Genomic DNA, 22,155 nt, shown 5'->3' with positions numbered 1-22,155 from the left:
GGGGGGGCACATGGAGCAGTCGGCGAAGTTGAGGGGTGAGTCAGAGACTGTCGAGGAGTTATTGGACAAATTGGAGGAGAGTGAACGGAGGGGAGAGTTAGAGACCTTCGAGGAGTTGTTGATCAAATTGGAGAGTGAAGAGAGAGAGCCGTTGGTTTGGCGTAGTATGCACGGCATTCGCCCTGAGGAGTGTGGTAGCTGTCCGATGCCACCTGTGCCAGTTCCTCGTACTCGTCCTGAAACGTGTGTTAAAGTTCCGGAACAATTGATGCCGGCTATACACACCAGGTCTCCAGTATACCTTCACAACCCAGTACGTCCTGTGCCAACTCCTCGCACTCTCCCTCAAGTGCGTGTCCCCAGTCAGGTCCGTCCTGTTCCTCTTCCCCGCACTCGCCCTGAGGTGCGTGTCATCAGCCCGGTGCCACCTGTACCGGTCCCACGCATCAGGTCTCCAGTGTGCCTCCACAGTCCAGTACGTCCTGTGCCTCTTCCCCGCACTTGCCCTGAGGTGCGTGTCATCAGCCCGGTGCCACCTGTACCGGTCCCACGCATCAGGTCTCCAGTGCGCTTCCACAGTCCACTACATCCTATGCCTCCTCTCCGCACTCGCCCTGAGGTGCGTGTCATCAGCCCGGTGCCACCTGTACCGGTCCCACGCATCAGGTCTCCAGTGCGCTTCCACAGTCCAGTACGTCCTGTGCCTCCTCTCCACACTCGCCCTGAGGTGTGTGTCATCAGCCCGGTGCCACCTGTACCGGTCCCACGCATCAGGTCTCCAGTGCGCATTCCCAGTCCAGAGCTTCCGGCGACAGTTCCCAGTCCAGAGCTTCCGGTGACAGTTCCCAGTCCGGAGTTTCCGGCAACAGTTCCCAGTCCGGAGCTTCCGGCAACAGTTCCCAGTCCGGAGCCTCTGGCAACGGTCCCCAGTCCGGTTCCACAGAAGCGGAGGGATCAGAGTAGGGAGCGGGGGCTACGTCCCGAACCGGAGCCGCCACCGAGGGTAGATGCCCACCCGGACCCTCCCCTATAGGTTCAGGTTTGCGGCCGGGGGGGGGGGGGGGGGACCTTAGAGAGACGTTTTATTTCTCTATTTGGTTAGGTCAGGGTGTGATGTGGAGTGGGCATTCTATGTTATCTGTTTCTTTGTTTTTGGCCGAGTGTGGTTCCCAATCAGAGGCAGCTGTCCATCGTTGTCTCTAATTGGGAATCAGGACGTACTGAAGGCAGGTAGAAGGCTTAAGTTGTGATATCACTTTCCTGAGCATGTCTGTATCAACCATGGAAAATAAATCCATAGCGCCAGGGCTGGTTCACTGCCGACTGACAAAAATGGTTTAAGTCACCTATGGCACCAGAGAGGAAGCAACACAGGAGACTTAAAACGCACCAATAGGAAATCGTGTCAAATTAATTAAAGATTTTGTGCATATGATTAATTACTTCGAAAAATCGGGCAGGCACATCTAAATGTTAAAACCTACTGAAATTGTAACGGGCGCAAAGCAGTTATTTTACTAATAGCCACATATGCATAATCTGAGCTCATTCTACAGTAACATATGAGCAGGCATAAGCATCATAAGCGGTCGCTTAGGGCCCCCAGCCGGTCTCACCTCAGTCAAAGTCTCAACTTATTCTTGAGAGTTAGAATAATATAAGGTGCAATTTAGAAATTTGGTTGTGCATTAGCAGTATTTCTCTTGATATGTCAGTGACTGACAGTCACTCAATTAGCCATGTCTAAACTTGTAGTAATTATGGCTGAATACCGACCGGGTGTAACCGGTGTGAAATGGCTAGCTAGTTAGCGGGGTGCGCGCTAATAGCGTTTTAATCAGTGATGTCACTCGCTTTGAGACCTTGAAGTAGTTGTTTCCCTTCCCTCTGCAAGGGCCGCTGCTTTTGTGGAGCAATGGGTAACTTCGCTTCGTGGGAGGCATTTGTTGATGTGTGCAGAGGGTCTTTGGTTCGAGCCCAGATAGGGGCGAGGAGAGGGACGGAAGCAAAACTGTTACATGGGCACGTGCCCAGGGGCCATAAGCTCCAGAGGGCCCATATTAAATGTGTTAGTCACTCTCACTCAGATATCATTAACATGGCATAAGTGATGGCAAAGTTGGTAGATAGCAGAAATTGTAGAAATCTCCGCCCTATGGCATAATGTGTAGAATTGCAGAAATCTTGCTTTAAAACTGCAACATTTTCTCTACACCCCATGGCAAAATCTGTAGAATTGCAGAATTGTTTTATTTATTTTTTATCTCCGCTGTCAAGAAGAGGGCCACTAAAGTGTTTTACCCCAACCAAATCTCGCTTAGGGCCCCTAAAAGGCTAGGGCCGGCCCTGCATATGCCCAACTCAATGTGAGCCAAGATTATGACTGAGTGTAAAAGTAGTCTACGCAGCCTTTATGAGCGGGTCCCAGCTCATGCACACCATGTCTGGCGGTTCCCCGCTGATTGTCGTTGTATTTCAATGGAAAAGAGAGGTAACACACAAAGCACAGTGACCACACTGAAGTGCCAGAGAGTAACCATGGAAGCGTTTGTCACTAGTCAATGGGTTACCCCACCATTAATTTAGTCATTTCACTGATTCAATATTTAGGCTTTTAAAAATATATTAGCCACTCCGAGGGGATTTTTGGCACTGTGCAAAAATAAATTAGTATTGGCTCAATCATTTTTTATTTTGTTTAGTGTTAAACAATTAATCTGCATGATGATGACAATGAGGGGCACACAACAAATATCTCAAAACCTCCACTTATTAGCCTATTATGGTTTCATATACCTCTGACATATCTGATTATTATTAGGCAAAAAAAACTATGTTTTGTCATAACTGGATAAATTGGAGCCACTGCAATACTCTATAAAATGAATTGCCCCAAATAATGAAAGGTGCATGCAAAGCGTATCAAGCCAACAATCCTGTAGGAAAAACCTTTTACTGGACTAATGATTGTCACAAATAAACTTGCTGTATAATGTGTTCAAACACCTGTTCAATAAATTATTAAATGTATCCAGACTTACCTGACACTTTGCTGGCTATCAGTCCAGGATATAGAAATACCGCTATTGTTGAGGATATCATCGATAACTCCTATCAATAATCTCCGAACGTTTTTCTCAGATGATATTCTTGGTCAATGAATGCATATTGATACTCGTAGCCTACTCCAATTCTTGGGGTGTTCCTGACAGCTGTCTCTACCCCCAGCGAACAACCACACAAAAAGCACGTCACACTCCGGGCGGACTATGGGAAATAAACTAACGGTATTTCCTATGTGGATAAAACGTAGATTAAAGCCAGATAACGTTTTTTCAAACCAGCTGACTGCTCGAGGGTTCGCTGGGAGAAAGAACCTGCGCAGCCATGTCGTTCAGCTTCATGCGTGCCTAAACAAAACTACTATGTGGACTTGTCGAGGGAAGGCAATATTTGCTAATCGCATTTGCCTCAGGGAGCCCGACAGTAGCAGCGGGCAGCTCCACCCAGCGAACCGTTGTTCTTATACCCAGCTATTTAGATAGGCCTAGTAGCTATTAGAGGTAGGTAGGTGAATGATAAAAATAACATGAAGTTCATCACCACACCATAAAGAAAAGGGTCAAATTAGGCTACGCAATACTGATGTGTAGCCTTATTTGTGTCATATATTTTTTTTAACTATTCCCCAAGAAACATCTTAGTTGTTCTTAGTTGTTTAGATGTGTGTATTGTTGTGTATTATTAAATACTTCTGCACTGTTGGAGCTACGGACGCAAGTATTTCGCAACACCTGGAATAACATCTGCTAAATATGTGTATGTGACCAAAAACATTTTATTTGTTCTTATAACAAAACAAAACAAAACAAAGGAGATGATTGTGGACTTCAGGAAACAGCAGAGGGAGCACCCCCCTATCCACATCGACGGGTCAGTAGTGGAGAAGGTGGAAAGTTTTAAGTTCCTCGGTGTACACATCACGGACAAACTGAATTGGTCCACCCACACAGACAGCGTTGTGAAGAAGGCGCAGCAGCGCCTCTTCAACCTCAGGAGGCTGAAGAAATTCGGCTTGTCACCAAAAGCACTCACAAACTTCTACAGATGCACAATCGAGAGCATCCTGTCGGGCTGTATCACCGCCTGGTACGGCAACTGCTCCGCCCACAACCGTAAGGCTCTCCAGAGGGTAGTGAGGTCTGCAGAACGCATCACCAGGGGCAAACTACCTGCCCTCCAGGACACCTACACCACCCGATGTCACAGGAAGGCCATAAAGATCATCAAGGACAACAACCACCCAAGCCACTGCCTGTTCACCCCGCTATCATCCAGAAGGCGAGGTCAGTACAGGTGCATCAAAGCAGGGACCGAGAGACTGAAAAACAGCTTCTATCTCAAGGCCATCAGACTGTTAAACAGCCACCACTAACATTTAGCGGCCGCTGCCAACATACTGACTCAACTCCAGCCACTTTAAAAATGGGAATTGATGGAAATTATGTAAAAATGTACCACTAGCCACTTTAAACAATGCCACTTAATACAATGTTTACATACCCTACATTACCCATCTCATATGTATATACTGTACTCTATATCATCTACTGCATCTTGCCATCTTTATGTAATACATGTACCACTAGCCACTTTAAACTATGCCACTTTATGTTTACATACCCTACAGTACTCATCTCATATGTATATACCGCACTCTATACCATCTACTGCATCTGCCATGCCGTTCTGTACCACCACTCATTCATATATCTTTATGTACATATTCTTTATCCCTTTACACTTGTGTGTGTGTGTAAGGTAGTAGTTGTGGAATTGTTAGGTTAGATTACTGTTGGTTATTACTGCATTGTCGGAACTAGAAGCACAAGCATTTCGCTACACTCGCATTAACATCTGCTAACCATGTGTATGTGACTAATAAAATTTGATTTGATTTTATAGCCTAGACCACAATTGACACGCATTATAAAATGATTATCAAGACTCCAATTTTAGTAACTTGTTAATTTATTCTGAGTAGGCTAATTTGTATGACATTTTAAATACCATAGATAAGAAATACTACAGCAAAAATAATAGGCCTATCAATTAAAGTTTTCAATTATGCCATTTGGCCTCTATAGGGCCCTTATCCATGTGTCCTCTGATAAAGGAACTGCACTTGCGCCATCCAGTGGTCAGTGCAAGAATTTGAGTTCCTAGCCATTTACGTCATCGCGTTAGTATTCTGTTGACGTGGACTACTGGCGTTCGTACGTGTTTGTTGTGAGCAACATTAGTGGAAACGACGGTTTGCCTTCAAAATAATAGTCCCCAATCGAAACTGACACAAACTGATAGAAATAGTGAAAACCTGCCACAATTGGACTAGATAATGCTAAACAGGGTTGGAATTTTGTTATATAAATTCAACAAAAGAAAGAAAAATAAAGGTAAAAGTACAAATCAGTTAAAATCGCACTGTGGCTGTATTTGAATTCAGCATTGCATTGGGGGCATACTTATAAGCATTGTACAGCCTTTTATTTTATTTTATTTTACCGTTATTTTACCAGGTAAGTTGACTGAGAACACGTTCTCATTTGCAGCAACAACCTGGGGAATAGTTACAGGGGAGAGGAGGGGGATGAATGAGCCAATTGAATTGTAAACTGGGGATTATTAGGTGACCGTGATGGTAGAGGGCCAGATTGGGAATTTAGCCAGGACACCGGGGTTAACACCCCTACTCTTACGATAAGTGCCATGGGATCTTTAATGACCTCAGAGAGTCAGGACACCCGTTTAACGTCCCATCCGAAAGACGGCACCCTACACAGAGCAGTGTCCCCAATCACTGCCCTGGGGCATTGGGATCTTTGTTTAGACCAGAGGAAAGAGTGCCTCCTACTGGCCCTCCAACACCACTTCCAGCAGCACCTGGTCTCCCATCCAGGGACTGACCAGGACCAACCCTGCTTAGCTTCAGAAGCAAGCCAGCAGTGGTATGCAGCCTAACCCAGGGATTCTCAAATTCGGTCCTGGGAGCCCAAGTGGTGCACGTTTTGATTTTTGCCCTAGCTCTACACAGCTGATTTAAATAATGAACTCATAAAGCTTTGCTTATTTGAATCAGCTGTGTAGTGGTAGGGCAAAAAAACACAAGGTGCACCCCTTGGGGTCCCCGGGAACAAGTTTGGGAAGCCATGGATTGTGCATCCATGAAATGGGGTATCAGCCTACTTAGTGACACCCACAGAACACAACTATGTAGAGTTTACACAAATATTAGTGTCTTAGCTCTTATTGCAAGACTTTGACTGTGGGAAATCATCTTTCCTGTAAGACCATTGTATGTACTGGACATTCATATTGAACTATACAGCCTGGCCTATGTTTGGTGCACCCCTGAAAGGGGGTATCCGCCTACTTAGTGACACTCACAGAACACAACTGTGAAGAGTTTACACAAGTATTAGCATCGTAGCTCTTAATATGGGATTCTGAAACCACTGTAAAATGTGCAATAAGTGACTTCCCACAGTCAAAGTCCTACAATAAGAGCTAAGATATTAATATTTGTGTAAAAATAGTTGTGTTCTATGGGTGTCACTGAGTAGGCTGATACCCCATTTCATGGATGCCCAATCCATAGGTTTGGCTGTACAGTGCACATACAGTGCCTTTAGAAGGCATTCATACCCCTTTTTGTTGTGGTACAGCCTGAATTCATCTACATACAATACACCATAATGACAAAGCGGAATATTTTTTTTTAGCAAATGTATTGAAAATGAAATACAGAAATATCTAATTTACATAAGTATTCACAACCCTGAGTCAATACATGTTGCAATCACCTTTGTCAGCGATTACAGTTGTGAGTCTTTCTGGGTAAGTTTCTAAGAGCTTTGCATACCTGAATTGTACTATATTTGACCATTATCATTTTAGATTTTGTATTCTTCAAGCTCTTTTGAGTTGGTTGTTGATCATTGCTAGATAGCCATTTTCAAGTCTTAGATTTTCAAGCGGATTTAAGTCAAAACTGTAACTAGGCCACTCGGGAACATTCAATGTCATCTTGGTAAGCAAATCCATTGTATATTTGGCCTTGTGTTTTAGGGTATTGTCCTGCTGAAAGGTGAATTTGTCTCCCAGTGTCTGTTGGAAAGCAGACTGAAGTGCCTTACTTAGTGCCTTGTTGCAAACAGGATGCATGTTTTGGAATATTTTTAAATTCTGTACAGGCTTCCTTTTTTCACTCTGTCAATTAGGTTAGTATTGTGGAATAACAACAATGCTGTTAACCATGTTAAACACTATTATTGTAAATGCAACTTATGTGACTTGTTAAGCATATGTTTACTCCTTATTAAGGCTTGCCATAACAAAGGGGTTGAATACTTATTGACTCAACATTTTTATTAATTTATTTTTTAATTTTTTATCTAAAAACATAATTCCACTTTGACATTATGGGGTATTGTGTGTAGGCCAGTGACACAACATCTCAATTGAATCCATTTTAAATTCAGGGCGTTACACAACAAAATGTGGAAAAAGTCCCAGGGTATTAACACTTTCTGAAGTATTTGTGTGGCTCAGTTTGCAGAGCATGGTGCTTGCAATGCCAGGGTTGTGTGTTTGATTCCAACTGGGGACCAGTATGAAAGATGTATGCACTTACTACTTACTGTAAGTTGCTCTGGATAAGAGTGTACACTAAAATGTAAATGAAGGCACTGTAATTATGCCCCCAATGCAATTTTGAATTCAAGTACATCCACAATGTGATTTCAAAGGATTTTTTATGAACTAATAATTGTAACATTCCAACCTTGTATTAACATTATCTAGTTCAATTGTTGCATGTTTTCACTATCTATATCCGTTTGCTCCCGAGTAGCGCAGCGGTCTAAGGCACTGCATCTCAGTGCTAGAGGTATCACTACTGACCCTAGTTTGATTCCAGGCTGTATCACAACCGGCCATGATTGCGAGTCCCATAGGGCGACGCACAATTGGCCCAGCGTCGTCCAGGTTAGGTCGTCATTGTAAATAAGAATTTGTTCTTAACTGACTTGCCTGGTTAAATATAAGTAAATACAATTGCATCAGTTTCAATGGGGGACTTTTATTTTTAAGGCTAAATGCCGATTACACAATTGTTGCTCACGACACGCTGGTGGCGTTCGTTTGTTTCGCTAGTAGTAGCCAATTATGTATTTGATAGTAGCCAGAGGAAGAATGGAAATGGCTTAGGTCGTCGAAGAACATTGCTCATGTTTTCAGGTAAAGTATTGGTGCTTCATGACTTTTTAATTCGCTAAATGTAACACGAACCTTTTCACGCAACAATAATCGTCAATGTACTATAGATAGCTATCTAACTAAGGCACGTTAACTGAAAAAACTGGGTAGAGATGCTAGTAAAGGTTAGCTAGCCCTCCTTTAGTTGCCAGCCAAGCTAACTAGCTAGTAGTTTAGCGTTAGTTAGGTATTTGGCACCTGCCCCAATCAGTTGGGTTTCAAAGTGATTGGTTGCTTGCGTTTTAGGTGTAGATAACGTTAGTTTATCGTGAGAACACAATCGCTAGCTTGCTAGTTGTTTGCCCGCATAGTGTTAGTTTACGATTAACCAGTGCGGTATCGCGGTGCTCCTGTATATATTGGCATACATTATTAGTGAAAGGGAATTACGCTAGTCGGCTTCTTTCGCATGACAGTTATAGTGGTGAGGAGTTTACCGGGAAACGATTTCACTATCAATTCCATGTTAAGGGTTCACGCAAACATTTTAAACTTTGTTTTACTATTGACAGATAGAACTGATTTCGGGATTGTATATCGAGTCGCTCTCCTTAAATATTGTCGTCTGATTTTATTCCTTTGTCACCGAATTGTTTAATCAAACTTTTCGCTGCCAGCTTCTGATATCAGTCTCTAAAAACTAGTCTCCTGAATTAGGCTAGCGCGCACAAGGCCAGAGCTAATTTTCCCCGGTTTTCAAGTCATGGCTAGACCCAACCAGAAAACAGAATAGTTTTTATGCACTAATATCAGGAGATGACAGCGACACGTTTGATTAAACAATTCAGAGACAAACGAGGCGGCTAATGGGGATCCATAATACATACAATACAAGATTACTTGTATTTAATGAAAAAAGCTGGACCGATTCGTTATCAAAATAATACCAGAAGGTGATTTTTTTGTTGTTCATTTTGGCTAACTAACTATTTTCCTAACCTGCTACGAAAAGTCAAATCTGACGTTAATTTGACAAAAGCTGGATCCCTTCTAGCCATGATCTGGTTTCCCTTGGCTAAACTAGCTGGCTAGCAGAATTACGCTAGTTTTCGTCCTCATTGCCAAACTTCATAAATACTGTACCCTCAACTTCAAAACTCCTTTGCTATTTTAGAAAGAAACTTAAAAATTGATTTATTTTGTTGAATAGTTGTGACTGTTTTGAGATGCAGTATCTGTCATAAGACGACTGTGGTGAAAGATATTATTGCTACTTAACGCAGATCCAAGTTCAGTTTTGAGATACACCGGCGTCATTGGTGTAGGGTTAGCTGGACGATTCTGACTGGTCTTGGAACTGTGACATCAGGCAGCCTCTCCCCGCCTGGCTCGATGGGATATGTAGTGATTTTGCCAACACAGCCAGATATGTAGCCCAGTCTTGTACCCTTAACTATCGTATTGTACCAATGTTTGTCCTCTGTAGTTGCGTGACTTTCTGAAATCTATACTTTTTCAATTAACGTTAATCAAATACAACCACCGACTGTTTGCTTGTTGATGTTGCTCTAAGATGGCAATTAAGCGTAAATTTGCATGTGCCAATTGAATCTCAACAAGGAAACCAAAGTATTGACCTTGGGCGAATCAATGTATGCCGAGTTAGATTCCAAAGCCTGGTCTCTGCTCCACTTCGTTGGTGAAGTTCATCAGAAACTTCCTTCACCATGGAGTGGAATTTAGTCCGCTACATCAGCAGCAGACGTTCCTTTCTGAATGTCAAATGGAAGAAAAAAAACGGCTACATTAGCTAGCCACAGATTATATAAACAAGGACCTTGATTACATTGCAGTCACTGGGGCATCTATCTTATCAGTCAGTATCACTGGTTGAACGTACAAGCCAAGTGCAGTGATGGACTTTAGCTAGTCAGTTAAGTTTAATCACCCCTCTGAGATCCATTCAACTGGAAGAGTTGGACTAAATGCTCTGTGCCTCACATGTTAGAGGCTTCAAAACGTGCCAATGCATGCTATATTGAATGTAATGTGTAGGCTAGCTGCAGCTTTCAAAACAAGCTGAAACCTGACAAACATGGTTTACTCCTTTTATTGAAAGAACTGACAGCTGTTGACAGTGATGCCAATATTCCCTGTACATCTTTGAAAATCTGGAAGTTTCCTTTGGGAAATATCAAACAGGTGAAACTTGACCTCAACCCCATACATTAGGTATCATTTTTAATGAAACAATAACTCTTGTATAGCTTTCGATTACAATGTCTTGCTCCTCTATTTAGAGTGAAAAATGACTGGGAGAAGCCCGCACTATGGTTTCCAGTCGGCCACGACGGTGCAGCCTGCCAATGGAGGACACGCCTACCTATTTGGGAACAGCTCTGAGAACGATCTCTCGGAGGAGGATGGTGAGAGCTATGAGCTGCGCTCCCGAGGCCGGGACAGACTGCGCAGGAGCACCTCCAGGGAGAAGTTGGACGACATTGTCCACCTGGTCCGAGACATCAAAGAAGGGTACACTCTGAATAGCTTCTCGCTGCAGTACCACTGCTCAGTAAGTCAACCCTAATCCCTGTCTTACTCTCAAATGACAAAGCCCTTACAGACAGACCAGCTTTGACTTTTCACACCACTTTTTTTGCTACACAAGTAAAGTGAAATCCTTTGTTTTGTCTGTGTGCCGTAGGTGGCGGACATCAAGAGGGCCAACAACCTGTTGACAGAGCAGGACTTCTTTGCGCTGAGATCCATCAAGATCCCTGTGAAACGCTTCAGCGTGCTGACAGAGACCCACAGCATTGCGCCTCTCAAATCTGCCTCCCCCACAGGCCTCCGTTTCCCCCAGCCCCCTATCTCCACGGAGATCTCCACAGACTCCTCCTCATCCACAGACAATGTGGGCAGCTTCCTGCAGGAGAAGGACAAGGACATCGAGCTGCTAGTCAAGTCCACCGGCACCTCCAGAAGCAGCCTGAACGAGGTGGTCTCCTCCCTGACCCTCCAGCAGCCCTTACTACTGGGGGAGCCTGACTTCAAGCCTGTCTTCAGGAAGGACCCCTACCATGGGGCGGACTGGGGCATGAGGTGGTGGACGGCGGTGGCCATCATGGTGGTGGTTGTCATCGTCACACCAGTGTTCTACCTGCTGTATTATGAGGTGCTGATGAAGGCGGACGTTAGCCACCACACCACCACGCCGTCGACCAATCCTAAGGGCATGCAGCATGCCCAGATTCCTGAGCCTGTGGAAATCAATGGAAAGCCCAACTCAGGACCTCAGGCTGGAAACATACCTAAACCAAACTCACAGAGACACAATGAGGTGGATGACCACCCAGGCCCTAAGAAAGAGAAAACGTAGTGAGGGATTTAGACAAACTGAAGGAGCTGGAGGTATCTGAGCAGTTATGAAAAAAGTGATTATCCAATCTCTCTGAGAATCACTTTATGGGGAACAGAATCCATAGGGAAATTATGGTGACGGGAAAAGGAGGACAATCTGTTGAATTCTTTCAGTGGACATGCAGTATGTACATTTTTAAAACATGTTTTTAAAACATGTTTTTTTTGCACAGTGGGACCCAACTGCTTATTCTGTCCCTCTTGTCAGCTGATGGGACTAGTTCCACCATAACACTGTCTGAAGTGGGGTTTGTTCTTGGTCAAAACAGTACTGATTGTTACCACTTGTCACTTAAAATAAGTAATTTATCTGTGGAATATTAGTCTTATTCCAATATCAGTATTGAAGTTAGTCTAAAATGTGATGCAAATTTTCTTGAACCTTGTTTGGATATTTTGCTTGTCTGGGAAGAACTGCGTTTGGAGTCCCACAACCTTAGTAGAAATTAAGGGCAAGGGTGACGAAATGCACAATGTTGCCCAACACTAGCTAGGTATATTCCAGTGAAATGTTATATTTATAAACTGGTTGCCAATGTAATTAAAGCAGTAAAAATACATGTTTAGTCATACCCGTGGTATACGGTCTGATATACTACGGCTTTCAGCCAATCAGCATTCAGGGCTCAAACCTCCCAGTTAATAATGTAGTTTATTTTCCTCATCACTAGTGTTATGAACAGTATGTGCCTTCAACCTGTGGAACACTAAGGCTGCATAGACACAGGCAGCCCAATTATTTTTTTTACCACTAATTGGTCCAATTTGTGGGGGAAAACTCAAGACTTGGGCTGCTCGTGTAAATGCAGCCTTACAGGCTGAAAAGAAAGTATATTTTGAATAAATTATTGATGCTCAGACTTGAGTGTGTTCATGTTGGTTTTTGTGTTGTATAATTCTCATTTGTTTATACAAAGATCTACTTATTCTAATGCAAACTCACTTCCACCACACACGTCTTGATGATTCTCTCATTGTACATATAGTTTCATCAAACAAAATGTGTAAACTTGCTGACAGTGTTCGTCATATAGCCAATGGCTATTTGGTCAAAGATAAACCATAACTTTCAGGAGAATTCATACATTTGGAAGAATGACATTCAGCCAGTATCCATTAACACGCAGTCGGAGGTTAAATATGAGGCTTCATCCATGTCATCACTGCACCAAAATCAATCATCTTCAAAATAGCTGGCACTGTCATTTTCCTACAAAAAGGTAACTGTTAAACTGGCCATTTCTCCATTAAACTTAATTGGTGTGTGTGAATGTTATGTGCATGCATAAGTAGCTATCCAATGCCTCATATTTCACATCGTGATCTTCCAGCATTACAAATACATGGCATTTATCATCCCCAGAAACCATCTGAGATGCCTCAGTACCAAATGCAGTAATTGTATGGAAGTGTGCAGGCGAACAACTTGTATCTATTTGAAATCCAATACATTGTGCGATAGAAGTTGACTAAGATCAAATTGGGCTTTCTGTTACAATGAGGGGGAGAGTTACCTCTTCTAATTCCTCCAATTTCTTCCCCTCTAGTAATTTTTTCCCTTCTCTTCATTTCATTTTGCATCATTCTTTTCAACTTCCTGAAGAAATAGCCATATTGAAAGTTTATCCAGACAGACAAACCGCTTTCACACACACTGCACATTATGGGAAGGTCATTATACAAGTCAACGTTATCAGGCTATTAGAATGACACATCTGAATGTACAAACTAATCCCAACCCCTCATTTCCACAGAATGGTTGTTTAATCAGTACATTTAAATAAGAATAAAAGTGATGAAAGTGACATATCTAATTTACTGAGCACATCTGTTTTTTCTTTGCCTGATACCTTTATGGGTTTCTTCTTTGCACTTGCCAATATTATGTTTACTTGGAAATATATCTATTAGTATGATGTATTGTTAAAAAAAACTAAAAAGATGTTTGATGAAAAAATAAGTACCCGGTTTTAAGTTCAACTTTTTTCTTTTGAGGCATCAGTTCTTTTGGAAAGAGCTGCCAGTCTAATGCCAAACATAAGTTATATTGACATCAAACTGATGATGACCAAATTGACCATTTACCTGGTATCGTCTCCTCAGCCAACATGTTTTGCCTCTTGATACCTCGCCTTGTATCTTTCCACGTCCATTTGATATGTAAACAGTAAAGGTTATGAACGCTGACACAGACACTAAATGCTCAATTAAGTCAGCAAGCACGTTTTGAATCATCTTTAAAAATCTTTAAAAATCTCTTAAATGCGTTTCTCCTGTAGTACATTGAGCATATGAGACATTGGACAACTCAAAGCTCTAGATAAATGAGTTATCCTTCTATATCAAGAAGCGCAATAAGGCTGCACTTGATACGGATACACCAATTTACCCCAGAAGAGTATGTGCTCTAAATTTAAGCTTAGTCAGGCCAGGGATATCTAAAGCATTAGTCTCTCCTAGATCTGCCTCTCTGTCTCCAGATAGAATATGATTAAATGGCTCCGGTTCCTGAGTACCATTAACTCACCTCATGCTATTGTCTTAGTGGATGATGTCATACAGTACAGTACACTGACTATTGCTGCTAATGCACTCTCACCTTCTTTCCTAGCCAGAGGCCTGATGTTGGGCAGTCGGCTCATGGTTTCCGTCATCTCCTGTTTCAGGGCCAGCATGTAGTCCTCATCTGATCCCCGGCTTTCAGTAGCACAGGCTTGAACTCCACATCCTGAATGGGGAAAATAATTAATCACACCAGGAATCCACCCAGAAACAGTAGATGTTGTACTTATAGTAAACAAGGTATTTCATCAGTGAAAATACTGCCGTACTACAAGCCCATTCTTCCCAAGACGGTGTCTCTTACTGAACCATGAAACTGAGACAAAAGTATCCATAAACCTGGGATTTATTCATTAGGTCGCAGACTGTTGCAAAAAGTTTTATAACGGAAACTGTTTATCGGTGACTCTAGGAACTAAACAGGAGCGAACCGAACTAAACAGGGAGGGACCTACCTGAATTAGTCCAACAGAAAATCGCTTTTGTTACGAAATGTTTCGCAACAGATTAAACGTTTTGCAATGGATTCCGACTAATGAATATACCCCTGGTAAATAATAAAGTTTAGTACTCACTGGGGACTCATTCTAGTCTGAAGCATATTCAGTGCTCAATTTCTAAATCAGGCGATGCCAGAACAAAAAGTGAGCACGAGAGGGATGTGAAATGGGGAGTTCCGAGGTACCGGAATGCAAAAAAAAATATATATAGTATATATATATATATATATATACAGTACCAGTCAAAAGTTTGGACACCTACTCATTCAAGGGTTAAACAAATCAAAATATATTTGAGATTTTAGATTCTTCAAAGTAGTCACCCTTTGCCTTGATGACAGCTTTGCACACAGACAACCGTTATTCTATAACTTTGGGAAATGTATTTCAATTTATCAGGGGTGCTGCAGCTCCTCCGGAAACCTTCACGTGGCTATGATTCAATTTCTTTTACCAGGTAAGTTGACTGAGAACATATTCTCATTAACAGCAACAACCTGGGGAATAGTTACAGAGAGAGGAGGGGGATGAATGAGCCAATTGAAAGCTGGGGATGATTAGTTGGCCATGATGGTATGAGGGCCAGATTGGGAATTTAGCCAGGACACCAGGGTTAACACCCCTACTCTTACGATAAGTGCCATGGGATCTTTTGTGACCACAGAGAGTCAGGACACCCATCCTTCCGTGGCCTCCAACTGCTCTTAAATGCTAGTAAAACGAAATGCATACTCTTCAACCGCTCGCTGCCCGCACCCGCCCGCCCAACTAGCATCCCTACTCTGGACGGTTCTGACTTAGAATATGTGGACAACTATACATACCTAGGTGTCTGGCTAGACTGTAAACTCCTTCCAGACTCACATTAAGCATCTCCAATCCAAAGTTAAATCTAGAATCGGCTTCCTATTTCGCAACAATGCCTCCTTCACTCATGCTGCCAAACATACCCTCATAAAACTGACTATCCTACCGATGCTTGACTTTGGCGATGTCATTTACAAAATAGCCTCCAACACTCTACTCAGCAAACTGGATGCAGTCTATCACAGTGCCATCCATTTTGTCAACAAATTCCCATATACTACCCACCACTGCGACCTGTATGCTCTCGTTGTCTGGTCCTCGCTACATATTCGTCGCCAAACCCACTGGCTCCAGGTCATCTATAAGTCTTTGCTAGGTAAAGCCCCGCCTTATCTCAGCTCACTGGTCACCATAGCAACACCCACCCGTAGCACGCGCTCCAGCAGGTATATTTCACTGGTCATCCCCAAAGCCAACACCTCCTTTGGCCACCTTTCCTTCCAGTTTCTCTGCTGCCAATGACTGGAACGAATTGCAAAAATCACTGAAGTTGGAGACTTATATCTCCCTCACTAATTTTAAGCGTCAGCTGTCAGAACAGCTTACCGATCGCTGCAGCTGTACACAGCCCATCTGTAAATAACCCATCCAACTACCTACCTCATCCCCATATTTGTTTTTGTTTTTCTGCTCTTTTGCACACCAGTATTTCTACTTGCACATCCTCATCTGCACATATATTTCTCCAGTGTAAATTGCTAAATTGTAATTACTTCACCACTATTGGCCTATTTATTGCCTTACCTCCTTACTTCATTTGCACACACTGTATACAGATGTTTCTATTGTGTAATTGACTGTACGTTTGTTTATCCCATGTGTAACTCTGTGCTGTTTTTGTCGCACTGCTTTGCTTTATCTTGGCCAGGTGGCAGTTGTAAATGAGAACTTGTTCTCAACTAGCCTACCTGGTTAAATAAATGTGAAATAAAATACATTTAAAACATGTATCATCCCATCCAAAAGACAGCACCCTACACAAGGCAATGTCCCCAATCCCTGCTCTTCAGATATTGGGATATTGTTTTTTTCATACCAGAGGAAAGAGTGCCTCCTATTGGCCCTCCAACACCACTTCCAGCAGCATCTAGTCTCCCATCTAGGGACCAACCAGGACCAACGCTGCTTAGCTTCAGAGGCAAGCGAGCAGTGGGATGCAGGGTGGTATGCTGCTGGCCTATAAGTAAATAAATGCAATGCTGGAGAGATAAGAGTTGTGACACATGTCTATCAGAGCAGAGAGAGATCATAGAAGGTTCATCTCGTTCTAGTTCTGTGAGAGATACAGGCGTGCTACTCACACAGCCATGTCCACGCATTGGTCTAAACATAGGTTACAATGTTACACAAACCATAAACCCGGGCTGACCCAACTCGAATCTCCCTGCTGAGGCCCAGGAATTTGATGTTGAAACTGAAGGCAGCTATCCCACAGCCTTCACCAGCTATCCCACAGCCTTCACCAGCCATCCCACAGCCTTCACCAGCTATCCCACAGCCTTCACCAGCTATCCCACAGCCTTCACCAGCTATCCCACAGCCTTCACCAGCTATCCCACCTTCACCAGCCATCCCACAGCCTTCACCAGCTATCCCACCTTCACCAGCCATCCCACAGCCTTCACCAGCTATCCCACAGCCTTAACCAGCTATCCCACAGCCTTAACCAGCTATCCCACAGCCTTAACCAGCTATCCCACAGCCTTCACCAGCTATCCCACCTTCACCAGCTATCCCACAGGCTTCACCAGCTATCCCACAGCCTTCACCAGCCATCCCACAGCCTTCACCAGCTATCCCACAGCCTTCACCAGCTATCCCACAGCCTTCACCAGCTATCCCACAGCCTTCACCAGCTATCCCACAGCCTTCACCAGCTATCCCACCTTCACCAGCCATCCCACAGCCTTCACCAGCTATCCCACAGCCTTCACCAGCTATCCCACAGCCTTCACCAGCTATCCCACAGCCTTAACCAGCTATCCCACAGCCTTAACCAGCTATCCCACAGCCTTAACCAGCTATCCCACAGCCTTCACCAGCTATCCCACAGGCTTCACCAGCTATCCCACAGCCTTCACCAGCCATCCCACAGCCTTCACCAGCCATCCCACAGCCTTCACCAGCTATCCCACAGCCTTCACCAGCTATCCCACAGCCTTCACCAGCTATCCCACAGCCTTCACCAGCTATCCCACAGCCTTCACCAGCTATCCCACAGCCTTCACCAGCCATCCCACAGCCTTCACCAGCTATCCCACAGCCTTCACCAGCTATCCCACAGCCTTCACCAGCTATCCCACAGCCTTCACCAGCTATCCCACAGCCTTCACCAGCTATCCCACCTTCACCAGCCATCCCACAGCCTTCACCAGCTATCCCACAGCCTTAACCAGCTATCCCACAGCCTTAACCAGCTATCCCACAGCCTTAACCAGCTATCCCACAGCCTTCACCAGCTATCCCACCTTCACCAGCTATCCCACAGGCTTCACCAGCTATCCCACAGCCTTCACCAGCCATCCCACAGCCTTCACCAGCTATCCCACAGCCTTCACCAGCTATCCCACAGCCTTCACCAGCTATCCCACAGCCTTCACCAGCTATCCCACAGCCTTCACCAGCTATCCCACAGCCTTCACCAGCCATCCCACAGCCTTCACCAGCTATCCCACAGCCTTCACCAGCTATCCCACAGCCTTCACCAGCTATCCCACCTTCACCAGCTATCCGACCTTCACCAGCTACCCCACAGCCTTCACCAGCTATCCCACAGCCTTCACCAGCTATCCCACAGCCTTCACCAGCTATCCCACAGCCTTCACCACCTGCCATGTCTGCACTACTGAGGGAGCTACTCCTGAACACCTCATAACAACACTATGTCCTCTGTAATACAGGTTAACGTCTCACTCTCTCACACACAAACCTTACACACAAGCGTGTGCTCACACACACACCATTTAATTCACTGACAGCTGCATCACAGTAAGCCTATGGTGTGAATTTAATGAATGTTTGTTTGGTGCATGTTTGTTCTGTTCATTCTTTTGAACTAGAATAACGTGTTCTGTGTCGGTTAATGTGTGGCTTAATCAGATAGTTTAATGTCATGAAGTTAAATGTAGGACCTAATTACCACACAACCACGCCAACAATTAATTGTATCCAATGATTTATATAGTATCATTGGTTGAAGCTCAATGTTAAATTAAAATCTCCATACCATCATATCTAAGCCGAAATCACACCAATGTCGATGTAAATTAGCAAATCAACTTGGAGGTACATGAGCCATCCGGCAGTTACTGACACAAACAGGATTTTTTAACAGTGTTACAGAATCCCCCTGCCAAGGGTACTGTGGAACTAATTTCCAGGGTGTGTGTTGTTGTTTATGTCTGGCTGGCGCCACTCATCATGTGAGAGATATCGATCACCTCCAGATTGTGGTTTCAGCCAATCAGACTGTTCCCATGCACCCCACACCCTGCCCATGCACCGATCATGCATCATGTGATTCTACCTAGCCCAGCACTGGCCAGTTGGGTCCATTGCATTCTCTCTCAAGTCTATTTTGTATTTATTATGGATCCCCATTAGCTGTTGCCAAGGCAGCATCTACTCTTCCTTGGGTCCAGCAAAATTAAGGCAGTTTATACAATTTTTAAAATATTACAATTTATTCACAGATTTCACAACACACTGTTTGCCCTTAGGCCCCTATTCCACCACTACCACATATCTACAATACAAAATTCATGTGTACTTGTGTGTATTATATCATGCGTGTGTGTGTATGCATGTGTATGTGCCTATGTTTGTGTTGCTTCACAATAAGGTATATTTGTATTAGTTTTTTAAAATCAAATTTTACTGCTTGCATCAGTTACTTGATGTGGAATAGAGGTCCATGTAGTCATGGCTCTATGTAGTACTGTGTGCCTCCCATAGTCTGTTCTGGACTCGGGGACTGTGAAGAGACCTCTTGTGGCAAGTTTTGTGGGGTATGCATGGGTGTCCGAGCTGTGCGCCAGTAGATCAAACAGACAGCTCAGTGCATTCAACATGTCAATACCTCTCATAAATACAAGTAGTGATGAAGTCAATCTCTCCTCCACTTTGAGCCAGGAGAGATTCACATGCATATTATTAATATTAGATCTCTGTGTACATCCAAGGGCTGTCCCTTTTTGTGGCACTTGACCACACCACTGAAAAGTAGTCCAAGTGCAACAAAACTAGGGCCTGTAGGATCTGTCTTGTTGATAGTGCTGTTAAGGTAGAGCAATGCTTTATTATGGACAAACTTCTCCCCATCTTATCTACTGTTGTATCAATATGTTTTGACCATGACAGTTTACAATCCAGGATTACCCCAAGCAGTGCATTTTATTTATTACAATATTTAGTTGAGGTTTAGGGTTTAGTAAATGATTTGTTCCAAATACAATGCTTTAAGTTTTAGAAATATTTAGGACTAACTTATTTCTTGCCACCCACTCTGAAACTAACTGCAGCTCTTTGTTTAGTGTTGCAGTCATTTCAGTTGTTGTAGTAGCTGACGTGTATTGTGTTGAGTCATCCGCATACATAGACACTCTGGCTTTACTCATAGACACACTGGCTTTACTCATAGACACACTGGCTTTACTCATAGACACACTGGCTTTACTCATAGACACACTGGCTTTACTCATAGACACACTGGCTTTACTCATAGACACACTGGCTTTACTCATATACACACTGGCTTTACTCATAGACACACTGGCTTTACTCATAGACACACTGGCTTTACTCAAAGACACACTGGCTTTACTCAAAGACACACTGGCTTTACTCATAGACACACTGGCTTTACTCATAGACACACTGGCTTTACTCATAGACACACTGGCTTTACTCATAGACACACTGGCTTTACTCATAGACACACTGGCTTTACTCATAGACACACTGGCTTTACTCATAGACACACTGGCTTTACTCATAGACACACTGGCTTTACTCATAGACACACTGGCGTTACTCATAGACACACTGGCGTTACTCATAGACACACTGGCTTTACTCATAGACACACTGGCTTTACTCATAGACACACTGGCTTTACTCATAGACACACTGGCTTTACTCATAGACACACTGGCTTTACTCATAGACACACTGGCTTTACTCATAGACACACTGGCTTTACTCAAAGACACACTGGCTTTACTCATAGACACACTGGCTTTACTCATAGACACACTGGCTTTACTCATAGACACACTGGCTTTACTCATAGACACACTGGCTTTACTCATAGACACACTGGCTTTACTCATAGACACACTGGCTTTACTCATAGACACACTGGCTTTACTCATAGACACACTGGCTTTACTCATAGACACACTGGCTTTACTCAAAGACACACTGGCTTTACTCATAGACACACTGGCTTTACTCATAGACACACTGGCTTTACTCATAGACACACTGGCTTTACTCATAGACACACTGGCTTTACTCATAGACACACTGGCTTTACTCATAGACACACTGGCTTTACTCATAGACACACTGGCTTTACTCAAAGACACACTGGCTTTACTCAAAGACACACTGGCTTTACTCAAAGACACACTGGCTTTACTCATAGACACACTGGCTTTACTCATAGACACACTGGCTTTACTCATAGACACACTGGCTTTACTCATAGACACACTGGCTTTACTCATAGACACACTGGCTTTACTCATAGACACACTGGCTTTACTCATAGACACACTGGCTTTACTCAAAGACACACTGGCTTTACTCATAGACACACTGGCTTTACTCATAGACACACTGGCTTTACTCAAAGACACACTGGCTTTACTCATAGACACACTGGCTTTACTCATAGACACACTGGCTTTACTCATAGACACACTGGCTTTACTCATAGACACACTGGCTTTACTCATAGACACACTGGCTTTACTCATTTACACACTGGCTTTACTCATTTACACACTGGCTTTACTCATAGACACACTGGCTTTACTCATAGACACACTGGCTTTACTCATAGACACACTGGCTTTACTCATAGACACACTGGCTTTACTCATAGACACACTGGCTTTACTCATAGACACACTGGCTTTACTCATAGACACACTGGCTTTACTCAAAGACACACTGGCTTTACTCATAGACACACTGGCTTTACTCATAGACACACTGGCTTTACTCATAGACACACTGGCTTTACTCATAGACACACTGGCTTTACTCATAGACACACTGGCTTTACTCAAAGCCAGTGGTATGTCATTAGTAAAGATTGAAAAATGTAAGGGGCCTAGACAGCTGCCCTGGGGAATTCCTGATTCTACCTGGATTATGTTGGAGAGGCTTCCATTAAAGAACACCCACTTTGTTCTGTTAGACAGGTAACTCTTTATCCACAATATAGCAGGGGGTGTAAACACATATACGTTTTTCCAGCAGCAGACTATGATCGATAATGTCAAAAGCCGCACTGAAGTCTAACAATACAGCCCACACAATC

At 43.6% G+C, this 22,155-nt stretch overlaps 3 protein-coding genes across 7 annotated transcripts in view; 2 read left to right on the top strand and 1 right to left on the bottom strand.

The window, feature by feature from the left end:
- Positions 1 to 3,432, bottom strand: part of LOC139577229 (adhesion G-protein coupled receptor V1-like) — a 264,000-nt gene extending 260,568 nt beyond the window's left edge. For 2 of the 5 annotated variants that reach the window (XM_071404189.1, XM_071404190.1), the window contains exon 1: positions 3,042 to 3,425. In XM_071404189.1, the coding sequence (XP_071260290.1) occupies positions 3,042 to 3,102 (61 nt within the window). In that variant the 5' untranslated portion in view covers positions 3,103 to 3,425. Of the gene's footprint in view, positions 1 to 3,041 lie in introns of all 5 variants that reach the window. The other 3 variants (XR_011675237.1, XR_011675236.1, XM_071404191.1) reach the window with 3 other exon arrangements.
- Positions 3,433 to 8,093: 4,661 nt separating this feature from the next.
- On the top strand, positions 8,094 to 12,536 carry LOC139577198 (lysM and putative peptidoglycan-binding domain-containing protein 3-like). The gene is made up of 3 exons (XM_071404121.1): positions 8,094 to 8,298; positions 10,557 to 10,828; positions 10,961 to 12,536. Exons 2-3 carry the CDS (start codon positions 10,565 to 10,567, stop codon positions 11,633 to 11,635), a joined length of 939 nt encoding a protein of 312 aa, XP_071260222.1. The 5' UTR covers positions 8,094 to 8,298; positions 10,557 to 10,564; the 3' UTR covers positions 11,636 to 12,536.
- A 2,368-nt stretch (positions 12,537 to 14,904) lies between these two features.
- Positions 14,905 to 18,500, top strand: LOC139575365 (adhesive plaque matrix protein-like). Its single transcript, XM_071400280.1, has 2 exons — positions 14,905 to 14,919; positions 17,004 to 18,500. Exons 1-2 carry the CDS (start codon positions 14,905 to 14,907, stop codon positions 18,498 to 18,500), a joined length of 1,512 nt encoding a protein of 503 aa, XP_071256381.1.
- The last annotated feature ends 3,655 nt before the right edge of the window (positions 18,501 to 22,155 follow it).

Source organism: Salvelinus alpinus, chromosome 5 (genome assembly GCF_045679555.1).
Source record: "Salvelinus alpinus chromosome 5, SLU_Salpinus.1, whole genome shotgun sequence".
In the NCBI taxonomy this organism is placed as follows: domain Eukaryota; kingdom Metazoa; phylum Chordata; class Actinopteri; order Salmoniformes; family Salmonidae; genus Salvelinus; species Salvelinus alpinus.
The sequence above is the reverse complement of the archived record's forward strand: the minus strand, read 5'-3'. Positions and strand labels throughout refer to the sequence as shown.